The 22280-nt window shown below is 30.8% G+C and overlaps 2 protein-coding genes across 2 annotated transcripts; both read right to left on the reverse strand.

Annotated features, from left to right (window-relative positions):
* Positions 1–1263: 1263 nt before the first annotated feature.
* On the reverse strand, positions 1264–8817 carry LOC100788074 (protein BONZAI 3). Its single transcript, XM_003520776.5, has 16 exons — positions 8467–8817; positions 6439–6486; positions 5802–5950; positions 5645–5693; positions 4698–4754; positions 3952–4131; positions 3718–3852; positions 3528–3589; positions 3326–3422; positions 3126–3240; positions 2969–3045; positions 2671–2808; positions 2403–2570; positions 2194–2307; positions 1987–2083; positions 1264–1759 (listed from the first exon to the last, which is right to left on the reverse strand). Exons 1-16 carry the CDS (start codon positions 8587–8589, stop codon positions 1626–1628), a joined length of 1743 nt encoding a protein of 580 aa, XP_003520824.1. The 5' UTR covers positions 8590–8817; the 3' UTR covers positions 1264–1625.
* A 5434-nt stretch (positions 8818–14251) lies between these two features.
* Positions 14252–18916, reverse strand: LOC100782762 (uncharacterized). The gene is made up of 2 exons (XM_006577202.4): positions 18696–18916; positions 14252–17707 (listed from the first exon to the last, which is right to left on the reverse strand). The coding sequence occupies exon 2, from the start codon at positions 17583–17585 to the stop codon at positions 14382–14384; it is 3204 nt and encodes a 1067-aa protein (XP_006577265.1). The 5' UTR covers positions 17586–17707; positions 18696–18916; the 3' UTR covers positions 14252–14381.
* Positions 18917–22280: the final 3364 nt, after the last annotated feature.

Raw genomic sequence — 22280 nt, forward strand, 5'->3', positions numbered from 1 at the left:
AAAAACTCACTGGAGTCGGAACAAACTTCAAAACACAAAAAATATTTACAAATATATTTATATATTACTCTCAAAAAATACTTACAAAAATACTACTATATAACATTGATTAATATTTCTCTTTTCAAAACTATCATCATGAATAAAACATTAATGGTATCTCTCACTTTTACATAATTAATGGAATTTCTCATTAATAGTTTTTTAAAAACATTAACTGATATTATGTTTATGTCACTATTATATTATTTCTATAACTGATTTTAGTGAATAGTATCTTTTTCAAAGAAAAAAAATTTTAAATTAATAGATTGAACCTTATAAAAACTATAATATTAGAGCATCACCAAAACAAAAAAAAAAAAAAACACATATTGTATTTATATATACTCAAGAACGACCGAAGGTAGCTAGTAATAACTCGTGTATTACACAGGAAAAATAAAACTTACACAACTCGAATAAAGTTCCTAACTTCGTAACGAAATTTGAAACTCACGTGATTGGAATTTGGAAGATACGAGTTTTATTCTTATCAGCATTACCAACCATTGTTGACTTCTAATTGCCTTATAATCTCTACTAATATAGACGTTGCAGTGGGTGCAACAAGTGAACCTGCAAACTGGGAAATAAAATAACATAAATCAACTCTCTAATTTTATTTTTTACCTATCTTAACTAAAAAATAAAACAAATGACAATTTAAATAAAATTAAGTGTTTATGTTATTACACATAGCAATAATATTATATAAAAATACTGATAATATATTCTAACGCATTCTTTTGGATCACTCTTTATCATTAACCGATTTTAAAAAAAAAATCATGATTTTTTATGAGTTTCAACTTCTTATTTAATAATTCTTAAAAAAAAAACTTATATATTATTGATATGTAACGTGATAAACTTGGTACGAAATTCCCAAGCTGACTGACTCTCAAAAGAGGTTAGTCTACGGAATGTAGAAGAATATAATATTCAATAAGTTTGCAGCAGAAAAAGGGTTTGCTTCGGGTTTGCATGCTAACACCCATATATCAAAGTATTCCACCAAACAGAACGCATGCATGATGATGCTCTTAGTTGATGCAATGTGGGTGACGTAACCAAAATTGTTATTTTCTTCTGGGACTCGGATTCAGAAATATAACAAAGAAGGACCAGCACAATTATTTAAATATCTAATTTATAATAAATAGTTTTTTCATAAAATAATAAATTTTACAAAAATATTTATTACTGATTTTATGTGTAAAATTAAAGATAAGATCTGATCTACTGTAAGAAGAAAATTAAACGAACATAAAATATTTTCTCTGCAATATTGGTACCAAAGCAAACCATTATGCGTACCCTTTTACACTTATATACTTCCAATTCACGTTTCTATTTACATTTCATTTCAAGAAAAAAACGCAAATTGAAAAAGATGCAAACTAGTTTAGCTAATAGAGTTTTTTTGGCCTGCCACGGACCAAATAACATTCTTTCACTCATCAAGTCATCCTCCTTCCCTATGTGCACGAGTTAAAAAATGAAATCCCTTGAAATTGAACGGGTTGTGTGGACCACCAACTATAGAAGAAAATAAACATGCACATCTTGTTTGTTGGTAAAATCTATTTCACAGTGGATGATGATGCTTGAGGGAAATCGGAACAAGGTAGTGGCTTGACGTCCCTGCTTCGCATAAAAGACAAAAATTGATCAGGTAGTTCTTCCAAAAGAGCTTGCACAACAGATATCTGCCCACCTGTCAAAATAACAAATGATACGGTCTATTTAAATGGAATCAAATGAATCAAGACAATGAAAGTAAGAGAAATGGCTAGTGTTAATAATGTGTTTGACATGAATCTTTTTAGATATAAAGTTATAAATGTTTTTTGAAAGTTTTTCTAATAGAAAAGTTCTTAAGAACACGTATAACTTTATCCAAACAAGATTCGAAAAGACGAACAAAGACTGATTGGTACTTACTCTGTACTTCTCTCATAGGGATAAATTGCACTATATCTCGTGTAGCCACGCGACCGGTGGGACTCTCTAACCGACGCCCATTATCAGCATCCAGCACCTGCAAGTGCAAGCAACCGGAGTGAGTATATTCATTTTCTCATGCTACCAAGTAATTTAATTAATGGGACCTAAGGTAAAAACTTGGACAAGGATGAATAGTAATTAAACCTCCATGCTTTTGAAATCAGCATTTCCAACTCCAACTATAAGAATTGACAGGGGAAGATCAGATGCTTTAACCACAGCATTTATTGTTTCTTGAAGATCCGTAACAACCCCATCCTATGAGAAGGAAGATGGACATTTGATAGGTTATTCATAGATAATCTTAGCACACAAAAAAGAAAGCAAGCATTGCCAATTCATTATCTCCTTACCGTTATGATAAGCAATACATAATACTTGGTGTTGTTATGTGATGTGATGGACTGGACAGCCATTTGTGCAGCCATGTTGATAACTGGACCAAATAAAGTGGGTCCTGAGAGAGTGACGCTGCGTAAAGCACTGGCATAAGCATCCATTATGCCTTCAACTCCTACAACCTAAACAGAAAACAAAACTAATTGTTAATGTTAAATTGATAGAACACCAACAATGCAATTGCTATCCCAGGGATAAAGAAGAAGGAGAAGAATTTCTCACCTCAGAGGCACCAGGATTCCCATTTAGATTAAAACAGTGGGATACAGTACCACCAGGTAGCTTCCCTCCAAAACCCCAAGCAGGAAACTGCCTATCAGAATCATAAAACTGAATAACTTCTCCAACCTCCATTACAGCCTACAAATAAATATTGTGTTAATTAGGCAAAAACAATGGATCAGATAATGCCACCCCCACTATTGAAGTTAGTCAGGACCTTATTGTGTTTCATAAGTTAATGATTGAAAAGCTCAGAATCATATATCATTCATTGACAAGTAGTAGATATCAAGGTTACCTTTTGGTATGAATTTAACCGGCCATATGCATCAATGTAATGCAACGAATCTGAATGGTGAGGATTTCCATTTGAAGCTGGACAAATTTTAAGTGCTTAACAATCCATAAAGATGAAATCAATAATCATCATTGCTAATAGAACAATTGTTACATACCCGTGAGATCTATAGCAACCATGAAGTTCAGCTCAAAACCACTAGATATGTAGTCAATAAAACTGATTTGCTCTTTTACGCAATATTGATCCACAAACAGTTGACCCTTCAGAACCTACATGGAAGAAATCCCCAAAAGTGAGGTTAAGCAAAGGTGTAAAGCAAAAATGTCATTCTATTGCATGGGTCGACCAAAACACCTTCTCTTGTCTGTGGCGTGTGGATGGTATGACAAAATTTGCGCCTGTTCTCTCTTTGTACAGCTTTTCAAGGTCTGCTACTGACTTCTGCATTTTACTGATGGCAATAAATTTGACATCAATACGCTTTGCATCCTTGAACTAGAAAAGCATAGGCCCAACAAAAACATTAACCAATTTTCAGTAATTGAATTATCATTACCCAATAAGTACATGATTGCCGCTGCTATTGAAATCAAAACACTCGATCAATAATGGATTATCCTGCACAGAAGTTAAAACTTTTAAAAGCTTGATAAATATCTTGTTACTTGAGAAAGTAATTAGAATTATTATAATTAATAATCCATGATGGTAACATCAAATGATAAGCCCAAAGATGACAGGCTTACTTTATTTCCAAATTTCTGGACACTAAGACAAAGTGGTTTCCATTTTGGATTTAAATTGTCGTCGATAACTTCAGTCTTGCATATAGGAACATAACCTCCAGTCTCAACCATTCTTGATATTCTTAGAAAAGGGTCCTGCAAGAAAAACGAATATGAGAGATTTTTCCAAAAGGCCAATCAAATAAAAAACAAACATGCACTTAAATAGGCAACATGTGGGAATAGAATGCATACACTTTTAGAGAAAAAGTCCTTGTTATCCAAGTGAGTACAACGTAAGACCATCTCAACTGCACTCCTTGAAGCAACGGTCTCTTCAGCATGAACAGTAATTTCCCCTAGGTTTCTCAAAACATCATGCCTACTTTTGTTTTTGAGCCTTAATGATAAGCTCCTACTTGGTTTAGTCACAATCTGCCGCACACACAGTTCACACCAGCGTCACTCAGTGTCCACAATCTAAAATTCTCAATTCTCAATGCAATAGTATTAATAGCACATGAAAAACCGAAAAAGTAATGTTATACACATAAAATCTCACTCTTTTACGACGGGCATTAATATTGAACTGCCAAAAGTTTCAATTTTCCTTGGTATGCAATTATTTCAACTTTGCTTTTTGTAAAAAACTTTCTCAAATTTTGTTTGAAGACTTTTTATATCAAAACAAGTTAGTTCAAAAGCGATCTCGAGTTTCATAAATTTGTTTACTTTTATAAAACATTTTATCCTTCTGTTTCTTCTTTTAAACTTTTTTTTGTTTCTTTATTTTCAACCTATGTGTACACACATAAATGAATTGTACTTTTATCAGAATCCATTACCAAATAACCACCAAATTGAAGGCATGATGACAATCTCTCCATGTAAAGTGTGAATTAATTTGATTTTTTATATAAAAAATGGAAATTAAATAATTAATGGATATATGATACCCAAATAGCACGGTTGTCATTGCAAATGAATACAATGAGACTGACCTCTGATAACGTGCAACTGGCCATTCCAAGGAAGTCTTGATCTCCCAGTTTTAGTGTCTGCAATCAAGAGCAGATGAAATATTTTCTTAGTTTTCAAATATCAACTTCATAAGTTATAACTATTCACTAATTAGTCAAGAGAAAACGAAAAATAAATTTGGATGCAAAAGCTCATATCTAAACTTTTCACGTCTCGTTTCATTTTACTTCACATCACCTTGATAAGCTTTTTTATAATGCAAAAAATAAAATAATTTTTTTATTGAGTTATAAGCTGTTTTTACAGGTTATTTTAAAGAGTTTATATATTGATATAAGCTGGAAATAACCTATAGGCATATCATAAGTCATTTTCATAAATATAACATAAATTTGTTTATCTAAGATAAATTTAAATGAGTTGCAGATATGCTCTTATCACTTGTATAATTTATTCAGTTCCCTTGTTGTAAAAACAGATTATCTCATATAAAAAAATAATTTTCTATTTCCATGCATGGCGACAGGCATTTTAACATTTTCATTTGTAAAATCACTGAATAAATAGTTAACTGATTTACAAATTACAACATAAAAAATTCAAAAATAATAACGTCGAAGGCTTTAAGTTAATTGTATATTGTCGTCAACTCTAGTCCTTGACTGCTATCAATTACTTAAAGTTGTCTATTATTAACTAACTCTAACTTTCCAAGTGATTTGACTACTTATGATTTAGTGATTTTTGTGAAGCCATTACATAGTTCTAACTAGGAAACCATAAATATAGCAACATATTTTTCCAAAATTTTGGCAAACAGCAACGAGTTGGAACTGCTTTTTTTTAATAAAAAAAAAACCTCAAAAAGTATCATTGTTATATCCTTATTGAGCAAACAATGCAGAAAGAACTCTTGCTTCAGTTAAGCATAAAATTTTAGAGGGCAGAGTTATTATGGTTTACAAACCGTGGTGGGAACGCTATGATATTTTGTATCAACATCATACACATGAAATCTGGAAGAAAAGTAAAATGAGTAAGAGGGAATTATAAGTCATTATTGCAATAAAGAGCACACAATTTATAGCTTGGAATAGGCGCAAGACAGATGAAGGATAACTTACTCAAGTGGTTGCACAATTTCAAAGTGAAAAGCAACACTAATTTTCTCAATCCACTCTGGATTTAAACAATTCAGAATGACTTCAGTGCGACCTATTTCTTCCATTTTACCATCTCTTTTCTTTGCATACACTACAACCATGGGATCACTCTGAAATAGAATAAGGAAAAAAAAAACAGCTAAATTATGCTCACAAAGGCAAATTTTGGTGAATGTGCACGTACCAAATTATACTTCCACGAAGATATTGAAACTTCCACAAATGTTGCCACCGGCAAAAAGATAATTATTATATTTTTTATGTTTGCAAAAACAAATATTTTGTAAACAAAGTCGTTACTCTTGACATTTACATGAATTGTTGGAGTAACTGTGGCTCTACTCATAAAATCTTACTTACTAGTTTCCACGGTGTAAGAAATAACTACAAAGTATTTGCTTGATTGGGATCAAATAATTAAGAGTCCGAATGAAAAGGCATCTAAGATGAATGAAAAATAATATATGCGAATAATGCGATTGCTTTCCCTGGCATAAAAAGCATTAAGGATATTAAAATAAGCAAGAAACATCGAGAAATAAAAGACCATTTCGAATCTTTGTGTAACATTTGCACCCTTGAATAAATTATAATATACCTTTGATGTAATGTCTCGATCAAGTAAGTTGGATGCTGAAAGAGATAACTGCAGGAAAAAGATTACAAGATCAAATACATTTGTCCACACCTTGTTCAGGTTCCAACAATAACAAAAAGTACATTGGAAAGGAACAAAAGAAAAATGAACAGCAAATAAATTAGAAGACAAGAAAACACTCATAAAATATCTAAACATGCTTTATGATGTTAAATAAACAACCATAAAAACAACACTCGAAACCATTAATTTTGATAGACAAATTTGCTCATGGTAGCAAGACATTTGCTGATTAATTTTTCTAAAACTTATGTTTTAGAATCACTCATTATCAAAATTTAAAAGCTTGACGACATGAAACTTGAATTTGCGAAATTTGAATCCCTTTTTTTTTATCAATATTTGGCTATTTATCATGGCTATCTACTTGAAATACTAATCCCATAATTTCTTGTGTCTTTGGATTTTAGTTGGAATTCTCAAAATCATAATTTAGAGACAAGCTTTATTCCAATAATGATTTGGATCTCAACTTGATTTCAAACATAGAAGGTTAATTATCATTTTATACATCTTTTTAAATGTATAGAGAAGATTGAAGAGAGAACAATGTATATAGTAAATTTATCTAAACATGATTACTCTAGAGATGGCAACGGGGACAAATCTGCCTATCCCATTTCCATTCTCACAAAAGTGGAATGAATTTGAATTCAAGTTTATAAGATAGAAGGTGAAACAATGAAATCCAATCTCATTCTTATTCGATTTGAGAAACTCATATCACATTTAAAAAATAAGGTATTTATTCATATACTTTAAATAAATCATAAATTAAATTATTAACTACATTTTAATTCAATCAATATACATAACTTAATAAAAAATAAATAATGTAAACATATTTAAGAATTAAATTTTAATTAAATGTGTAATTTTTAATTTTGTTATAATTAGTATTATAATTATAATATTATTTATTTAACTTTTAAAATAATTATTCTATATTTTAATAATTAAAAGAAAGTTAAATTATATAATTGACAATTATATATAATAATAGAATTACATGTAAATTATGATATTATTAATAATTATAAAAATATAACTAATCAGAGATGAGTGTGGGAGTGGAACCGAAACTGATCCTAATCACACCTCTCAAAGTCAAGAAAAACTCTCATCAAAATGAGCTTTTCCCTATCAAACTCAACACAAATTCAAATGAGTACCCACGAATTTGATTTTTATTGTGCACCTAAACTACTAAATAAGTTTCTAGGTGACAAAGAATATTTGTCTCAAAAGAGTTATCTACCAAACAAGATTCTAATAACATAAGAAAAAAAATCAAAATTACATCTAAGGAGAGAATTGACCATAAACTCCAAATTAATCACCTGTATCAATCCACAATCACGGTAAAAGGGTGACATCTAATGATCTAAATATAAATGAATAACACATTTTGTTTGATCAAATAGGATAAAAAACCAATTTTCACAGGGAAAAAAATGTAAAGCAAAATTTCTTTTCCTTTAATTTTTGCTCTCCAATATTGAAGAATATAAATAAATTATATTAATTAGAACAAATTATTATCAACAAAAAGTTTAATTTATTATTTTAAATGTATACCTAAATTTTTTTATATTGTAATTTTTTTTTACTAAGCAAACAAGAGTTTATTTCTTTTGCGTTGAAAATCCTCTTTCTGGTTCTTTCCCTTTATGTGGAAGTCTTTTCCATACCGTTTTCCCTGTTTAGTACCGCGTTTGGTTTGATCAGAAGATATATACAATAAAAAAAAAATGAACATTGCTTGTTCGCATTCACAGGGCAAAGGATAAAGGAAATTAATTAATAAAAAGGAAGAAAAGTTTAGCTAAAATTTTCCTTGATCATTTTTTTTGCAGAGAACAAATTTAAGAAGAAGTCAAACTCAAATTATACCCAGTCAAGTGAGCGAAAAAAAGGAAATGGCTGCGATAGTGACCATGATAGGTATGCGATAGAAAAGTAAAGTACCTCAAGTTGTGTGAACATTTGATGAGACTTGTAAAACAAATCCAGGGCGTCGTTGTGGGCTCCATTCCCTCCCACTCCCACCGCTTGCTTCCCTCCTTTCACATCAGAAAAACACCCTCCCATTCCTATGAAACAGTGATTAGGGCTTTTCTGATTTCTATTTATTACTTTATTATTTACTTGTTTATGTCTTCACAAACTGCAAAAGTCGCTCGCTATTAGCTCTATATGCCTACCAATTAACGTTTCATGTTGCCTGCCATTCGTTGGCTTTTATAAAACCAACCATACGCGTCTTATTTACTCCAAGGAATATACTCCGAAGCTGTGTTTTTTTCAGATAATTACTCGGAGGCTGCGTAATAGAATTATTCTCAATATATGTGCAGATTCAAGGGATTGTCCTCATCATCTCATTGTCATGATGATTATGATTATAATTTTAATAAAATACAAATAATGTCACGTGAGCATAAATAAAAGAGTAATTAATCATTTTTTGTATTAAAAGTCTAAATGCTATTAGATTCCTGACTAAAACATTAAAAATTAAAATTTAATTTTTAAATATATAAAAATTATGATAAATTTATTTTACCGATAAATTTTCTTTATTAATCTAATATTCATGCTTACATGACAACTTAGATTTCACTCTTTTAAAAGAATGTCATCTGGGATTGATATAATTAATTTCTCAGCATATTATTGATAGACTTAAATAATAAGTTGGTAAGTTTAATGACACACTTAAAAACCCTAACAATATAATAAATTTGTCATATTTTTTATATAATCAAAAATAAAATTTTAATTTTTTATCTTTTAATATCAATTTATAGTTGTGTTACATTTTCAACAACTAAAATAGATATTTATATAAATATATGTTAGTTGATATGTATATAAATATTTTTAAAACAATATATCTATATCAAAATATTTTAGACTTATCGTAACTAATTAAAAATATATTACATAATCTTTGTCAAAAAACATTTTTTAACGAAATCATATAATATAGGATACATATTTGCTTTGTCAAAAAAGAAAAAAGGATACATATTTGTTACAGTTAAAAAAAATATTTAACAACTATTTCTTTAAAAAAGTAAAAATCTTTAATTGAGCATATCAAAATCTCTTTATTTAATATTTTTAAAATATTATTTATTAAAGTCTTATTATATATAACATAACTACATAAGAAAATGAAGCAGAAACTAAGAAGTAATATCATCGTCGTGTACCTCCATATATATTCAAAGTGCAGGATATACTTTTCTTTTTTGCATTCAATTATGAATTATTATACTACAATTTGTTTTCTTCACGTAATCTAAACAAAGATGCATGGAGTACGGGCTCAGCTACAAATAATAAAAACAAATTACTTTAGACAAATCTTTTATCCAAAGACTAACTTGGATCAAATGGATTTAAACTTGAGTTGCTTCACCAAAGGAATTTGTGATTGTGAAGACGTGAAGTTTTCGAATTCCTTGTTCAAATATATACTATTATAATAGTTTTTGCAGCATATGCATGGTCCAACACCATGCTTTCAACTCTTGGACTCGTCCGTCTAATATCGTGTACCAAGAAACATAGTGCAGCTTCCTATCATTGAGTAGTGATACGCGTTGATGTTTAGATATTCTATATTAAAATTTAGGATAAATAGAATATGTAATTCACTCACAAATATATTTATAAAAGATGTAAATATAAAGTTTAGTACTCGAAAATATTAAAAGAACGATAAATATATCTGATCGTCAACTTTCGTCCATTACTATTAAAGAGTTGTATGTGGCATAGAAGAATAAATTGGTAATAAAATTGATTGTCAATATGATTATACTGTCTAGATTGGATGAAATTATCAATAAGATATTATGTTTAAACATAAATATAAGTAATATTTTATTAGACGAAAATATTAATATTTTTTTTCTTGGAGGAAATTGTCACTAATTTTTTTTTACCTAGATGTCCTTATGTTCCGATAGACCAAAATATCAATAAGTTATTAATTTTGGACAAAAATATCGATAATTTCATTTTTTAAAGATAAAATATAATTTTATGATAAATTTTCGTCATGTTTATCATTATATATATAATGTTACAATAATCACTTAAAAAAATATTTTGTCAAACATAATTTAAAATAAATATAATAATATCAATAATATTGATTATGAATTATAATTTATCTGTCAAATATAAATTGTCCAAAATAAATATTACCAAAGTAAGTACCAAAATATAAATCTTGTATTTTGCAACTTGAACTTGTTGCATGTCCTTGCTAATTTTCTTTGTTTTACAAACCTCCATGTCTTAGGGAAGTACAGGCTCTTTGTACTTTCCTCCAACTGTATACCAGTAGAAACTTTTAGAAAGACATATCTTGCAGTAAGGAGAAAGGGGGTCACTTGGTAATCTTCTAACATTGATATTTTTTTCACTATCTTTTTCTTCTTTATTTCTCTTTTCCATAAGTATCATCCTTCCTGCTTTGTTGCTACATTGCTTCTCTGAGAGCTTGGAATGAATAGATCCTTCAACAACTCATCAATAAATACTTATTGGCTATTACCCTATAATGCTTGATTGCAAGGAATATGCATACATATTAACTATAATCTTAACCTTTGAGATTTATTGAAGAAGAAGTGAGAGGTCTTTTTCAAAAGTGTGAAGAAGAAGAACAACCAACCTTTGGGAAAGGAAGCAATGGAAGTGCACCAGAACAAGAACTACAACTAGCATTACAAAAAGGAAGCACCTTAGGGAAGGAAACCAAAAGAAGAAAAAGAAAAAACGTTTGGGAAAGAAAGCAAAAAAAAATAAAAGAGGGGTAAACAAGTGTGAACAATGAATTTTTATTTGAAATTATTAATGTCACAAATATCCCTATTCCCAAAGTGTGAGAATATCAAAAGTCAATAAAAAATTAGGTTTCTATGTTGACAATTAGAAATGAAGTAATATTTTTTGTGACAAATTGGTCTTTTGTGTCATGTAGATAACTTTTTTAATGGCGACGGACGGACGAAAGTTGACGGTCAAATATATTTTTTGTACTTTTACACTTTTGATAATTAAATTTTATATTTACATCTTTTAGGGACACATTTGTCAGGAAATTACACATTTTGGGATAAAATTAATTATTTATCCTAAAATTTATCTTTTGTTTCTCTTTTTTTCTATAAAATCATATCACTTATTCAAATTGATATCCTATAAGAATGTTTGGATAAGTACTTGTACCCAAAACATATTTGGATAATTTTTTCATAAATATTTATAAAAAAATTGAGAAAAAAATCTCCATAAACTAATATTAATTTATACATAAGCTACTTTGTTGAAGTTTCTTATATTGACTTCTCTAAAAATTATTTTTTGTTTATTTTAATTCATGCATAAGATAATTTTAGTTATAGATTTAAGTAGAATTAAATTTAATTTAATTTTCTTAAGTAACATCTCAATCTCAGTTTTTTTTAATATTAAATTCAAATCTTAAATAAAAGAAACATGTTTAAGAGGAGAGATTTCACTTAAACAACTTACTAGTATATCCACTGTTTAATAGAAGGAAACTAAGAAAGCATGGAAACAATGAAAACTGAAGTGTGCTCAACGGTTTTGATGCACTGAGCTTTGTCTCAACTTTTGTCTTTTTGAGCCTCTAAATTTTTCCTTTTTTCAAATAAGCAAGATTAATTGTTGCAACTTGCATATGCTACAACGTTTTAGTGTATGTTTGGAGAACCTCAATTTTTTCATTCTTAAAACAATAATTTATTTCACACTAATAATAATAACATAATTGCATAAAAATAATAAAGGATGCAAACTATCAGTGTATTACATTCCATGCTTGTTTCTCTCTCTCTAATTTATTTTTAACCCAAGTCAACTCGAAATTAAAAAAAGTGTGCATGTTACATATATAAATTATACAAAAGAAAAAGTTTGCAAATAAAAATACTAGCAGTTCACTATATAATACATTTTTAGCACACTCTTTATTATTAACATTATTATTTTGTAAGTCTTGTTTTTAATGTAATAAATATCACTATTAAATGATTTTATAATTTCTAATAAATTTTGATATATAATAAAGAATATATTAGAAAACAAACATATCGGAGAGTGTTTTATTAACCATCTCCGTTTGTAAAATAAACCACATTATGTGATAGCATTATAATTATTTTATGTTAAATAAAATATGTTTTTTAATTTTTTTTCAACAATCACAATTCAAGTATTTTATTAAACTAATTGAAATAAATATTATTTTCAATCAAATTGTATTGTTTTTATTATTAAATTAAATATATAATTGATTATGATTGTGAGAAGAAAATGTCCAGTGTAATATTATCGGGTAATTTTAGTTATATTTAACAATTTGATAAATTTGCTTAGAAACTCCCAAGCTGACTCCTCTAAAAGGTTAGTCTATGAAATATTGAAGAATATAATATTCAATTGGCTTGGAAAAACGGTATGTCTCCTATTGACCGCACACGATCCTAATGTTATTTTATTTATTTGAGACATGATCCTAATGTTAGTAATATAATAAGAAAAAAAGACAAAAATAAATAGAGGAGAATATATGAGGATAAAAATTATTTTCCAATGCCATATACACAATTATATCAAAGTATTTCTACCAAAAACAAAGTGGAGGCAAAAAGAATCCACTCTATGCTGAGATGGTACAGTTGATGCAACGCGGGTGACGTAGTTACTTATTTATATAAGCTTCGTTGCTTAGCTATTTGTTATCATCAATCATCAATAATCATAAAAATTACTCACAAACGAACATTTGTGGAGAGAGCAACATTTGTATTTGTGGGGAGAGGAGTTGCTTTCAGCAAAAAAAAAAAAAAATTCAATAATGATAAAAAGAAAGGTACTTTGACCGAACACGATGCTAAAGCCATTCAAGCACAAACTATATCAAAAGCAATGTATTCCACCCAACAAAGTCAAGGCAAAAACTGAAACAACGAACTCGCTATGCTGAGATGGTGTAGATGATGTGATGCGGATGACGCAATAAATTTATTATTTTCTTCTAGGAAATTTTCAAACCAGTCAACTGTCAACATGTTTAGTAAAAACAATTGTACGTTGATTAAACGTAGAAATTGTTTTTGAACATAGTTACATATTACTGGCCACTGTTCAATACATTGCCTTCTACTAACCTGCAATAGTAGTCAACACACGTCTTGACTTGAATTATACCAATAATCGAAACTAAAAAAACATATTTACTTTAAAATGACTTAAATTTTGTTTTATCTTCTTTCAAATAATTGTATATCTTTTTTTTAATTATAATAATTAAAAATTATGTCTTTTGATTATCTAGTTTGCTTATCCTTATTTTAAAATTTAACCTTCAATTGTAACATGCATTACCTTGCCCCCAAGTGCCCAATAAAGCAGACAATGTTGTTCCCGGTAACAAGCTGCTAAGAACAGTTGGCCAAGCATCGCAGGTAACGATATAGAATTACCAAATTATGATGTCCTATCACTTTTTTTCTTCTGGCTGAGTGGGCATAGTAAAATTACCAAATTGAGGTGAACTCGGGACATCCTAGCAAACAGGATCATAGACACAGTTAAGGAATGCCCAAGTCCCAACACAAGATAAGGCGTCCTGCGTATCAGCACGCCCCAATGAGAGAGAAAAAAAATATAGCCAGAATGTGATAACTGATCAAGAAACATAGAATGATTGAGGAAATCTCTTGAACATATTTCCATACATTGCTGCTTCACAGAATAGCTGGTTAAATCATATAAGAAAACATAGGTTCACTACCACGAACTAAGAGGACAAGGGGGTCTAAAAATGCTATACTTCAGTCTATTGGTATGAAAGAACCAGGAACTGATGAAGGATCAAGCTCCCAACACCCTCTGAGATGAACATTGTCGCTGTGCTGAAAAGCAGGAATCTGATGTGAAAATCTGCCAACCTCTTTTCTTAATATTTCAATTACACCAGTTTTAGATCTCTGGATTCTAGGAGCCTTGAAAATTGTCCCAGAGTTGCCATGCGGCACTAGAACAACAACTTGGATACTCTGGTAACTATCAGCTAATACTTCTACTATATGACATTCACCTCTGCCCTGATTTGAAGAAGTCAGTTCATAGTTCTGGTCCTTGTATAGAGCCCAAATCTCACATTTTCTAGGATAAATTTCATATCTATTATTTGCCACAAGTTCAGCTTTTAATTGATGAGAGAATGCAGAGAGAGAAAGCATCCGTAATTTGGCTTCTTTAACTGAAAAGGTGCCACAAGATATTGTTCTTTTTAAGTCATTTGGTGGTGGGCAGGGTTCAAGCATGTACACCTGCAATCTAAAATTAGGAGTGCATTCAATCATCCTAATTTGAGCATAAGTATCAGGCATATGATCCCTATCACCATATATTGCCCATATCTGACCACACTGAAACATCTCTTCAGATTTTTCCTTCTTAAAGCCATAACATGATGCTCCCACTGACTGAGGAATATTGCTGACCTTCACATTTTTGCTGTTGCTTGAATGGTTATCAGTCTTCTTGCCTGCTGTCCATTCACCTGCATCTCCTTGAGCATTTTTCTTGCTTAAATCTCTAGGTGACTTTCGGGCTTTCAATGCCTCTCCTTCATAATTATTTTTCTCATGTTTCTGAGGTGTCTTGACCTTCCTCTTAATAGTCTGAAATGCAGCAGTGTTTCCCTCTGGTGGACTGTCATCCCTGTGGCCAATGTTTATGTCATCCTTTCTGACTGTATATTGACTAGTGTTTGCTTGACCATTGTCCATACTTTTTTGACTTGACCTTGGTGATCTTCTGAGGATTTGTGCTACTCTTTCAGAACCAATACTCTCTCGCAACTTTGCTTTGTGAATACTATCATTAGACATTGCCTCTTCAACTTTACACTTCGAGTATTCATGGTGCGAACAATTGACTCCATCCATCTTCACAACACCAGGATCACCAACTTCAGAAAGACTATTAGGCAGACCAGCAGGATCAAGTTCAAAAGATCCTCTTGGAACATCTTGCCTTTCAGCACCTGTCATCTTATATGAAGGAATCCGGTGAGAGAACTTATAAAGCTCATTAGGTAAAATACAAAATAAGCTAATTCTGTTTAGCACAGTTCGCTGGAAGAGACTAACAAACCCTTTCAGTTTGCTAAGATAAGCAACTTTAATGCCGGCATTTTCATCAAAATCAGATAGAACTTCCACATATTCAAATTGATACTCCGAATGCTTTTCTGGATCAGAACTCCATCCAAGATCCCAATGTCTGAAAATTGCCCAAGTTTCTCCCTTCTTTGGATATACCAGATAAGTACCACTGTCACTTCCTTTTATGCAATGCACCTGATGAGAGAACATAAAGCGGTCTGAAGTTCTCTGAGACTGACCAAGTTTGAACTTACCACAAGCAACAGGCAAGCCTGCTTCATGCCAGTCAATCTCACCTTGGTCATCTGAGTCAGGTTCCAGCCAAGTAATCCGCAACTTGAAAGGGAAGTACACTTTCTTGACGAGAGCATAGAATCTTGGCATACTATCAGTATTATCAAAAATGGCCCATAATTGATTAACAGCAAAACAACCCTCTGCCTTATCTCTCTCAAAATCACTGAAGTCTGGATCAGGACAGCAAATCTCTGAACTGGGAGGTAAATTTGACTTCAGTGGAGAACAATTGTCAGCTTTTGACTTTCTATCATTAAGATCTGAGTTGGATGCCTCCTTTCTTAGCACATTTGTCTGCTCAACTTTGGTCTTATTCCTTAAAACAGTTTCTTCAGGCGGTGCACTTGCTTTATTTCTTATCTTTCCATTCTGACCACCCACACCGTCAGTAAAAGAGGCTGGATTGTTGTTACTGGATTCATGGTGCCTTGGCCTTTTGGAAGAATTCCCAAAATCACCATCTTTATCATTTTCTGTGTACGAAACATGCTGTTTTTTCCTTGAAGATCTCCTATTAGGATCAACCCTATTTTTTTGAACCTTAGCATCTTTCACGCCTTTACCATTTGCAGCTTTGTTATCATCATCTGATGTTGACTGCCTTGCTCTCTTATGTCCAACCTTTGTTGAGGCTTGCGATTCCTTGGCTTTGGTATTAGTGGGATTGGACATCCCAACACCAGCCTTTGTCACTCCTGCAGCCGCATGACTATCTCTTCTCTTTGCAACTTTAGAATGGGTACCAATACCAGCAGAGCATTTTGACATGGATACACCCTCCTGTTCTCTACCAGAAGACTTTCCACCATTGCTTTTTGAAGCTTCTTTTGACGATGCATGTTTTGGAGGCTCTTTCTGGTTATTAAATGGTGACCAATATCCTGGTGACACGTTGTGGTTCCCCATATCATGAGCTGTAAAGGATTTAGAACAATGTTGACAGCGTATGGTATGATTTAAAATGGTTATGACATATTGATATCTAGTATTACAATGAGGGCAACATGTCCAGAATGTCTGATTATCAGTCCGATGATATGAATTCCAAGCTTGGTATTGTGAAGAAAAACTGTTCTGATAATTTCTTGCAGTGCCATCACATCCCATCCCGGAAGCATTTCCATTTGGGTGACGAGGTGGAACCTTAGCTGCTGTATTTCCCACAGGAACTCCAAACTTTAAGTCATACAAAGCACGCTTTGTTTGGTCACTCAACACTCTGTTAGCTTCACCAATCAACTTGAAAGCAGCCTCTGCACCATCAGATTTATTTTTGTCAGGATGAAGTAGCAGTGCAAGCTTCCTATACTGTTTCTTTATGGTTGCTTCATCGGCGGACTTTTCAATCTTAAGAATTCCATACCAGTCCATGTCAGACCCAGAGTGTTTCTTCTGTGCAGCACAGTGAACCTCACAAACAGCAAGGATCTGAAGAATGTTCTGAATCTCAGGAAACAGCCTTTGGGCTTTCGTAGCAAATTTCAGCCCCCCTTCAAAGTCACCAGCTTGCATCTTATTTTCAGCAATCTGCCTAGCCCTTATAGCCTCATCCTTGTTGCACTCCATCAGTGAGTTGAAATCAAAACCTAATCACAGCAGATCTCTCAATCTCGTGACAATACATAGACAGGGAAACAACTCCTGCCTATTCAGAAGTCCACCACCCAAAGGCAGTGCAACATTTTCACCTGATCAACACAAGCCGAACCACCAATGAACCACTTAACAAGAACTTCATATATCACTTGCATAAGTAAATATAGACATGCTTGACATGTTCAGGTAACTATTTATCTCTGGAACCAGTAAATTGTGTTGATGTACTCTTAAAAAAGTAAATCCAGGAAGCATTAAATTTTCATTTCAACTCTAATACTACAAAATTCACAAAGTTCCACAAAAGTAATGCCTGTTTTGGATAAACTTCTCAATAAGCACTTATAGAAGAAGATAAAATAGGAAGGAAAAATGAGTTAGGGCCTTTTTGAATAAATTTCTCCATAAACACTGAGAATAAAATAAGAAGGAAAAATAAAATAAGCTTCTCCATAAGCAAAAAAAATAACTTTCATAAAAGTTAAAAATCAACTTTTTGAGAAGCTATTTGAGAAAATTTCTACAAACTAACTTATGCATAAGCCAATTATAACTATGAAAAAACTTATTTCATTTTTACTTCTTATTTTCTCCTCCAATAAGTGTGAATGGAGAAGTCTATCCAAATAGATCCTTAACCTTCTTCTTCCATAAGCTAAAATTAACTTATGCATAAGTTAAAATCAGCTTTTGAAGAAACTAAATGACAGAGCTTTTACAAAGTTAAGCATAAGCTAGTTTGAGTTTATGGGAAAAGTGTAATTCATTTTTCCTTCTTATTTTCTTCCTCCATAAGCAATAATCGAGGAGATTATCCATTCAAGACCTAAGAGAGAAAAAATGTGTTTCCGTAAAATATAGAGAGAAACAGATCAGATGTGAAAAGTGAAATAAAAATATAACAAAAATGTCAGGACTGGACAGGAAATGGAAGTAGGGAAGGTGAGAAACAGCATGACCTAAACCCTAAGTTTAGAAAAGAGCGATCGAAATAGAGAGAAAAGGAGCATAGCAAAGAGTTTCGTTTCAACTAAAACCCTAAGGAAGAGCCAGATCGAAAAAATCGTTGAGGGAACTTACTTGCACGGCGACTACGACATGGGAACGAAGCAGAGGGTAGGGTGTTGTGTTTGAAAGGGTTGGGCGTACACACACACTCCCTCCCTGTTGTAAAGAGAGAGAGAAGAAAGCGGGAAGCCAAAAATTGAGAGTGTGGAGTGAAGTGAATAGAGAAATTTTGATGGAAGGGATGCTTGATTGAAGGAAGCCCCTCAAATTAACTTTTACAAAACATTTGGGTCGGCTTCAGTTGACCGGAATTATTATTATATACAACACTTAGTTTATTCATAATTAATTTTTTCCATTAAAATAATTAAATAAAATTCAATACAAAATTAAAATTATCATTAATCAAAATAAATTCATATTTATTTTTTTGTTAAAATCAATCATGATTAATATGAAGGACGAAATAAAAACAATTAAAAATTTGGAAACGTAAAATTCAATCATGGACAAACTCATTTAATATTTTTTTAAAAAAATTCATTTTATACCAAACATTTTAGTAGAAACCCTGATTTAAAAAAAAATCTTTTATACTCACTTATAATAATATATCTTCTAATTTAATATTTTTTTAAATAGTATTAAGGACAAACTCATTTACTTTAAAAAAATATTGATATGATTTATTTGCTCAAATCTACAATGATATATTAATTGATTTAAGTCATTGACATATTAAAATAGTAATTAAGATAATTAATATTCAAATATGTAATTAACGTGTATATATATATATATATATATATATATATATATATATATATATATATATATATATATATATATATATATATATAATACTATCATCTACGCTTAAATTACACTCATCCCATGTGTTTTTCACAAATTTTGTCTAACTTTCCTCCTTAAAACCCACATAAAACACCTTAAATGTTCAAAATTCATTAGACTGTCACGCTCTAATCCTATGATAGTGTTCTGTTAATCCCAGGAGGTCATGTGCCATTCACATACATTTTAATGAATTTTTCTATCTAAATTCCCCTTGTCTACTGCATGGGGACGGATTAAAAAGTAGCATCGTTTGCACAAAAATTTTGCTGCGGAAACATTTAACCGTGAAGAATAATGGTTCTTATTTGTTGTTGTTGAGCTTGGAGGTGAATACAACTAGTTTAATTTTTCACAAATCAAATGTTATCGGTAACAGAATCTTGTTAGTATAATAGCTTTAGTATCTTCATTGGTTAAAGATGGAAATAATAGAAAAACTCGAATTAAAATTTATTCATCAATCCACATGTTCATCTTCATTGTCGATTGATTGGTGAGTTTTTAATTTTCAAGAACATCCTGAGATGGCTTTTAGCTTTTAGGATTGGTAGTTATCCAAAAACACTAATGGTTGCCAAAACAAAACAACATCAATGAAGCGTGAAAAATAATGCCTAAGAAGCATATGTTTGAACTGAAAAAAAACATTGAAATAAGCACTTTTTATGAGATTTTTTTAAGAAGCATATAGGATTTATTTTTTAAAATAAGTAGAAAATTATTATTTTTAAACATAAGCAATTTAGACAAATAACTAAGAAAACAGAAAGTTGTTTATTTATTAAAATAAACATTATTTTATACAAATAACTTTAAATAAATTAGCCTAAAGTTCTGATGCAATGAAATCGGTCAGTGAATGTTAGCTATTTGAAGAACTCTACTATCATAGGATGTGTTGTTATCAATGTTCTCAAAACTAGACCAAATCAGTCACTTAACCGATGAAGACACTGGTTTGGGATTCAACTGGTTCAATAAAATATTCTTTTTTACTTTTTAATATAATATACTAAACAATATTAAACAAAAAATAACATATGCATAAGTTTATAATTTAAAAAATAAACATCACTTAAAAGTGTCATAAAATCATAACATAACAAAAATAAGTTATATATAAAAACAAATCTAATACATCAAAATATTTTTAAGTTCAACAACAACAAATAGAATTCATTAGCAACTACACGTCTCTTAAAAAATCAACTACAACTAAACGTAATTGATATAACTAGTAATCCCTGTATGTGTGTGACTGCGACAAAGTAAAAGGGAAAAAAGAAAGCTAAAACAACATCATTTAACCAATTTTTGTTAAAAAAAATAATGAAAAATTAGAGATTCTACTAAACCGGTTAAACCCTTCCAACCGCTGGTTTTTAGCGGTTTCAGCGATTCATGACTAATTCTTACGGTGGTCCGATCCAGTTTGATAACCATGGTTGTTATCAATGTTTTTCATTATTTTTAAAAAACCAAACCAAAAATTTAGCTTCCCTACTAATCCAACTCCCTCTTCATTTTCTTCTTCTTCCCTTTTTCTTTTGCCTTGCATAAATTCACGTACGCCTACTTCTCAGTCCATACACACAAATCCAAGGTTTTTTTTTTCATTGTTCCATGCTAATTCCCCAATCGGGTGGGTCATCTGATTTCCCAACAATATCGTGCTAATTAATCCAACCCTAATTATTTGAAGTTAATCCCAACTTCCCATATTTTTATCCATTTTTTTTTATCAAAATTCTCAACCTATGTTATGAATATTTGATAGATGAAAGTTAAGTGACGAAAATATTCTTCCTTTTTTTCCTCAAACATCTCTTCCCTTTGGCAACTAAAATCATCTTTGTTGTCCATAGTTTTTTCCTTCTGTTTTTGCCCTTTTGTATAAGACTCGCATAAATTATTCATATGAATTAAGAAAATTTATTGATTGTGTTAGTGGTGTTAATTTTTAAAAAAATGTATTATTTTTTCAACTTACAGTAAAAACAAAAAATAACTTTTATTTCCTCTTACATCTCCTCATTTTCAAGAAATTAATTTATAATAGAAAAATATTAATTTACATCATTTAAATTAAAAAAAAATAGGATAATAAATAACTTACAAGCACTAAAAGAAAAAATAATAAAAAGGAAAATTAGAAAAACTTACCTTAAGGGTGACAAATTTCCACATGCCAATCCTTGTGTGGACTTAGATTATCCCTTAAAATTTGTTATTTTTTTAAAGTAAGACAACATAAGCTTTATTTTGAGCTCGAGTATCTTGTATTCCTTTGTATGCTAAAACATATAAATGACAACATTTTATATAGGAAAAAGGGAGGTTGAAAGTTTGATTTATTCAATATGGAACTTGAAGGTTGTGGCATTCTTGATTAGGTTGGGAATGACACCATGACATTATCTTATTTGCAAAATATGTTACCCGAAGCGATTTTAATTACTCAAAGTAGCATATGTGTAATTTTTTCTTGCGATAATCAGATCATTTGCACATACTAACATCATAGCTAACTTACCATCTCAATTTTTACGAACAAACTTGAGTCTGTTAGTGTCACTAGATATCCATTTTGTACAAAGAACTCAATAGTTTTTATCATATCATGCTCTTAGTTTTTGCTTCAACTCATGCAATACTTTCTTTAACATGCACACATAACTTGGGTGAGTTTTGTGTTCAATACCCTTCGATTGCTTTATGTATATTTCTTAATCTAACTTTCCAAAAGTGAATTCTAGTGTTATAAAAATCAAATTGAACTCCCAATATTCAATCGTTTGG

Source organism: Glycine max, chromosome 3, assembly GCF_000004515.6.
Source record: "Glycine max cultivar Williams 82 chromosome 3, Glycine_max_v4.0, whole genome shotgun sequence".
In the NCBI taxonomy this organism is placed as follows: domain Eukaryota; kingdom Viridiplantae; phylum Streptophyta; class Magnoliopsida; order Fabales; family Fabaceae; genus Glycine; species Glycine max.

What these genes read in the sequence shown, in the direction of transcription:
- LOC100788074 (XM_003520776.5), bottom strand. Translation starts at nt 8,589, where the DNA reads ATGGGAGGGTGTTTTTCTGATGTGAAAGGAGGGAAGCAAGCGGTGGGA. An exon ending in CACGCCACAGACAAGAGAAG is followed by an intron (nt 3,241 to 3,325) that starts GTGTTTTGGTCG and finishes TCTTCCATGTAG; the next exon opens with GTTCTGAAGGGTCAACTGTT. An exon ending in ATGTATTGCTTATCATAACG is followed by an intron (nt 2,308 to 2,402) that starts GTAAGGAGATAA and finishes TCCTTCTCATAG; the next exon opens with GATGGGGTTGTTACGGATCT.
- LOC100782762 (XM_006577202.4), bottom strand. Translation starts at nt 17,585, where the DNA reads ATGGAGTGCAACAAGGATGAGGCTATAAGGGCTAGGCAGATTGCTGAA.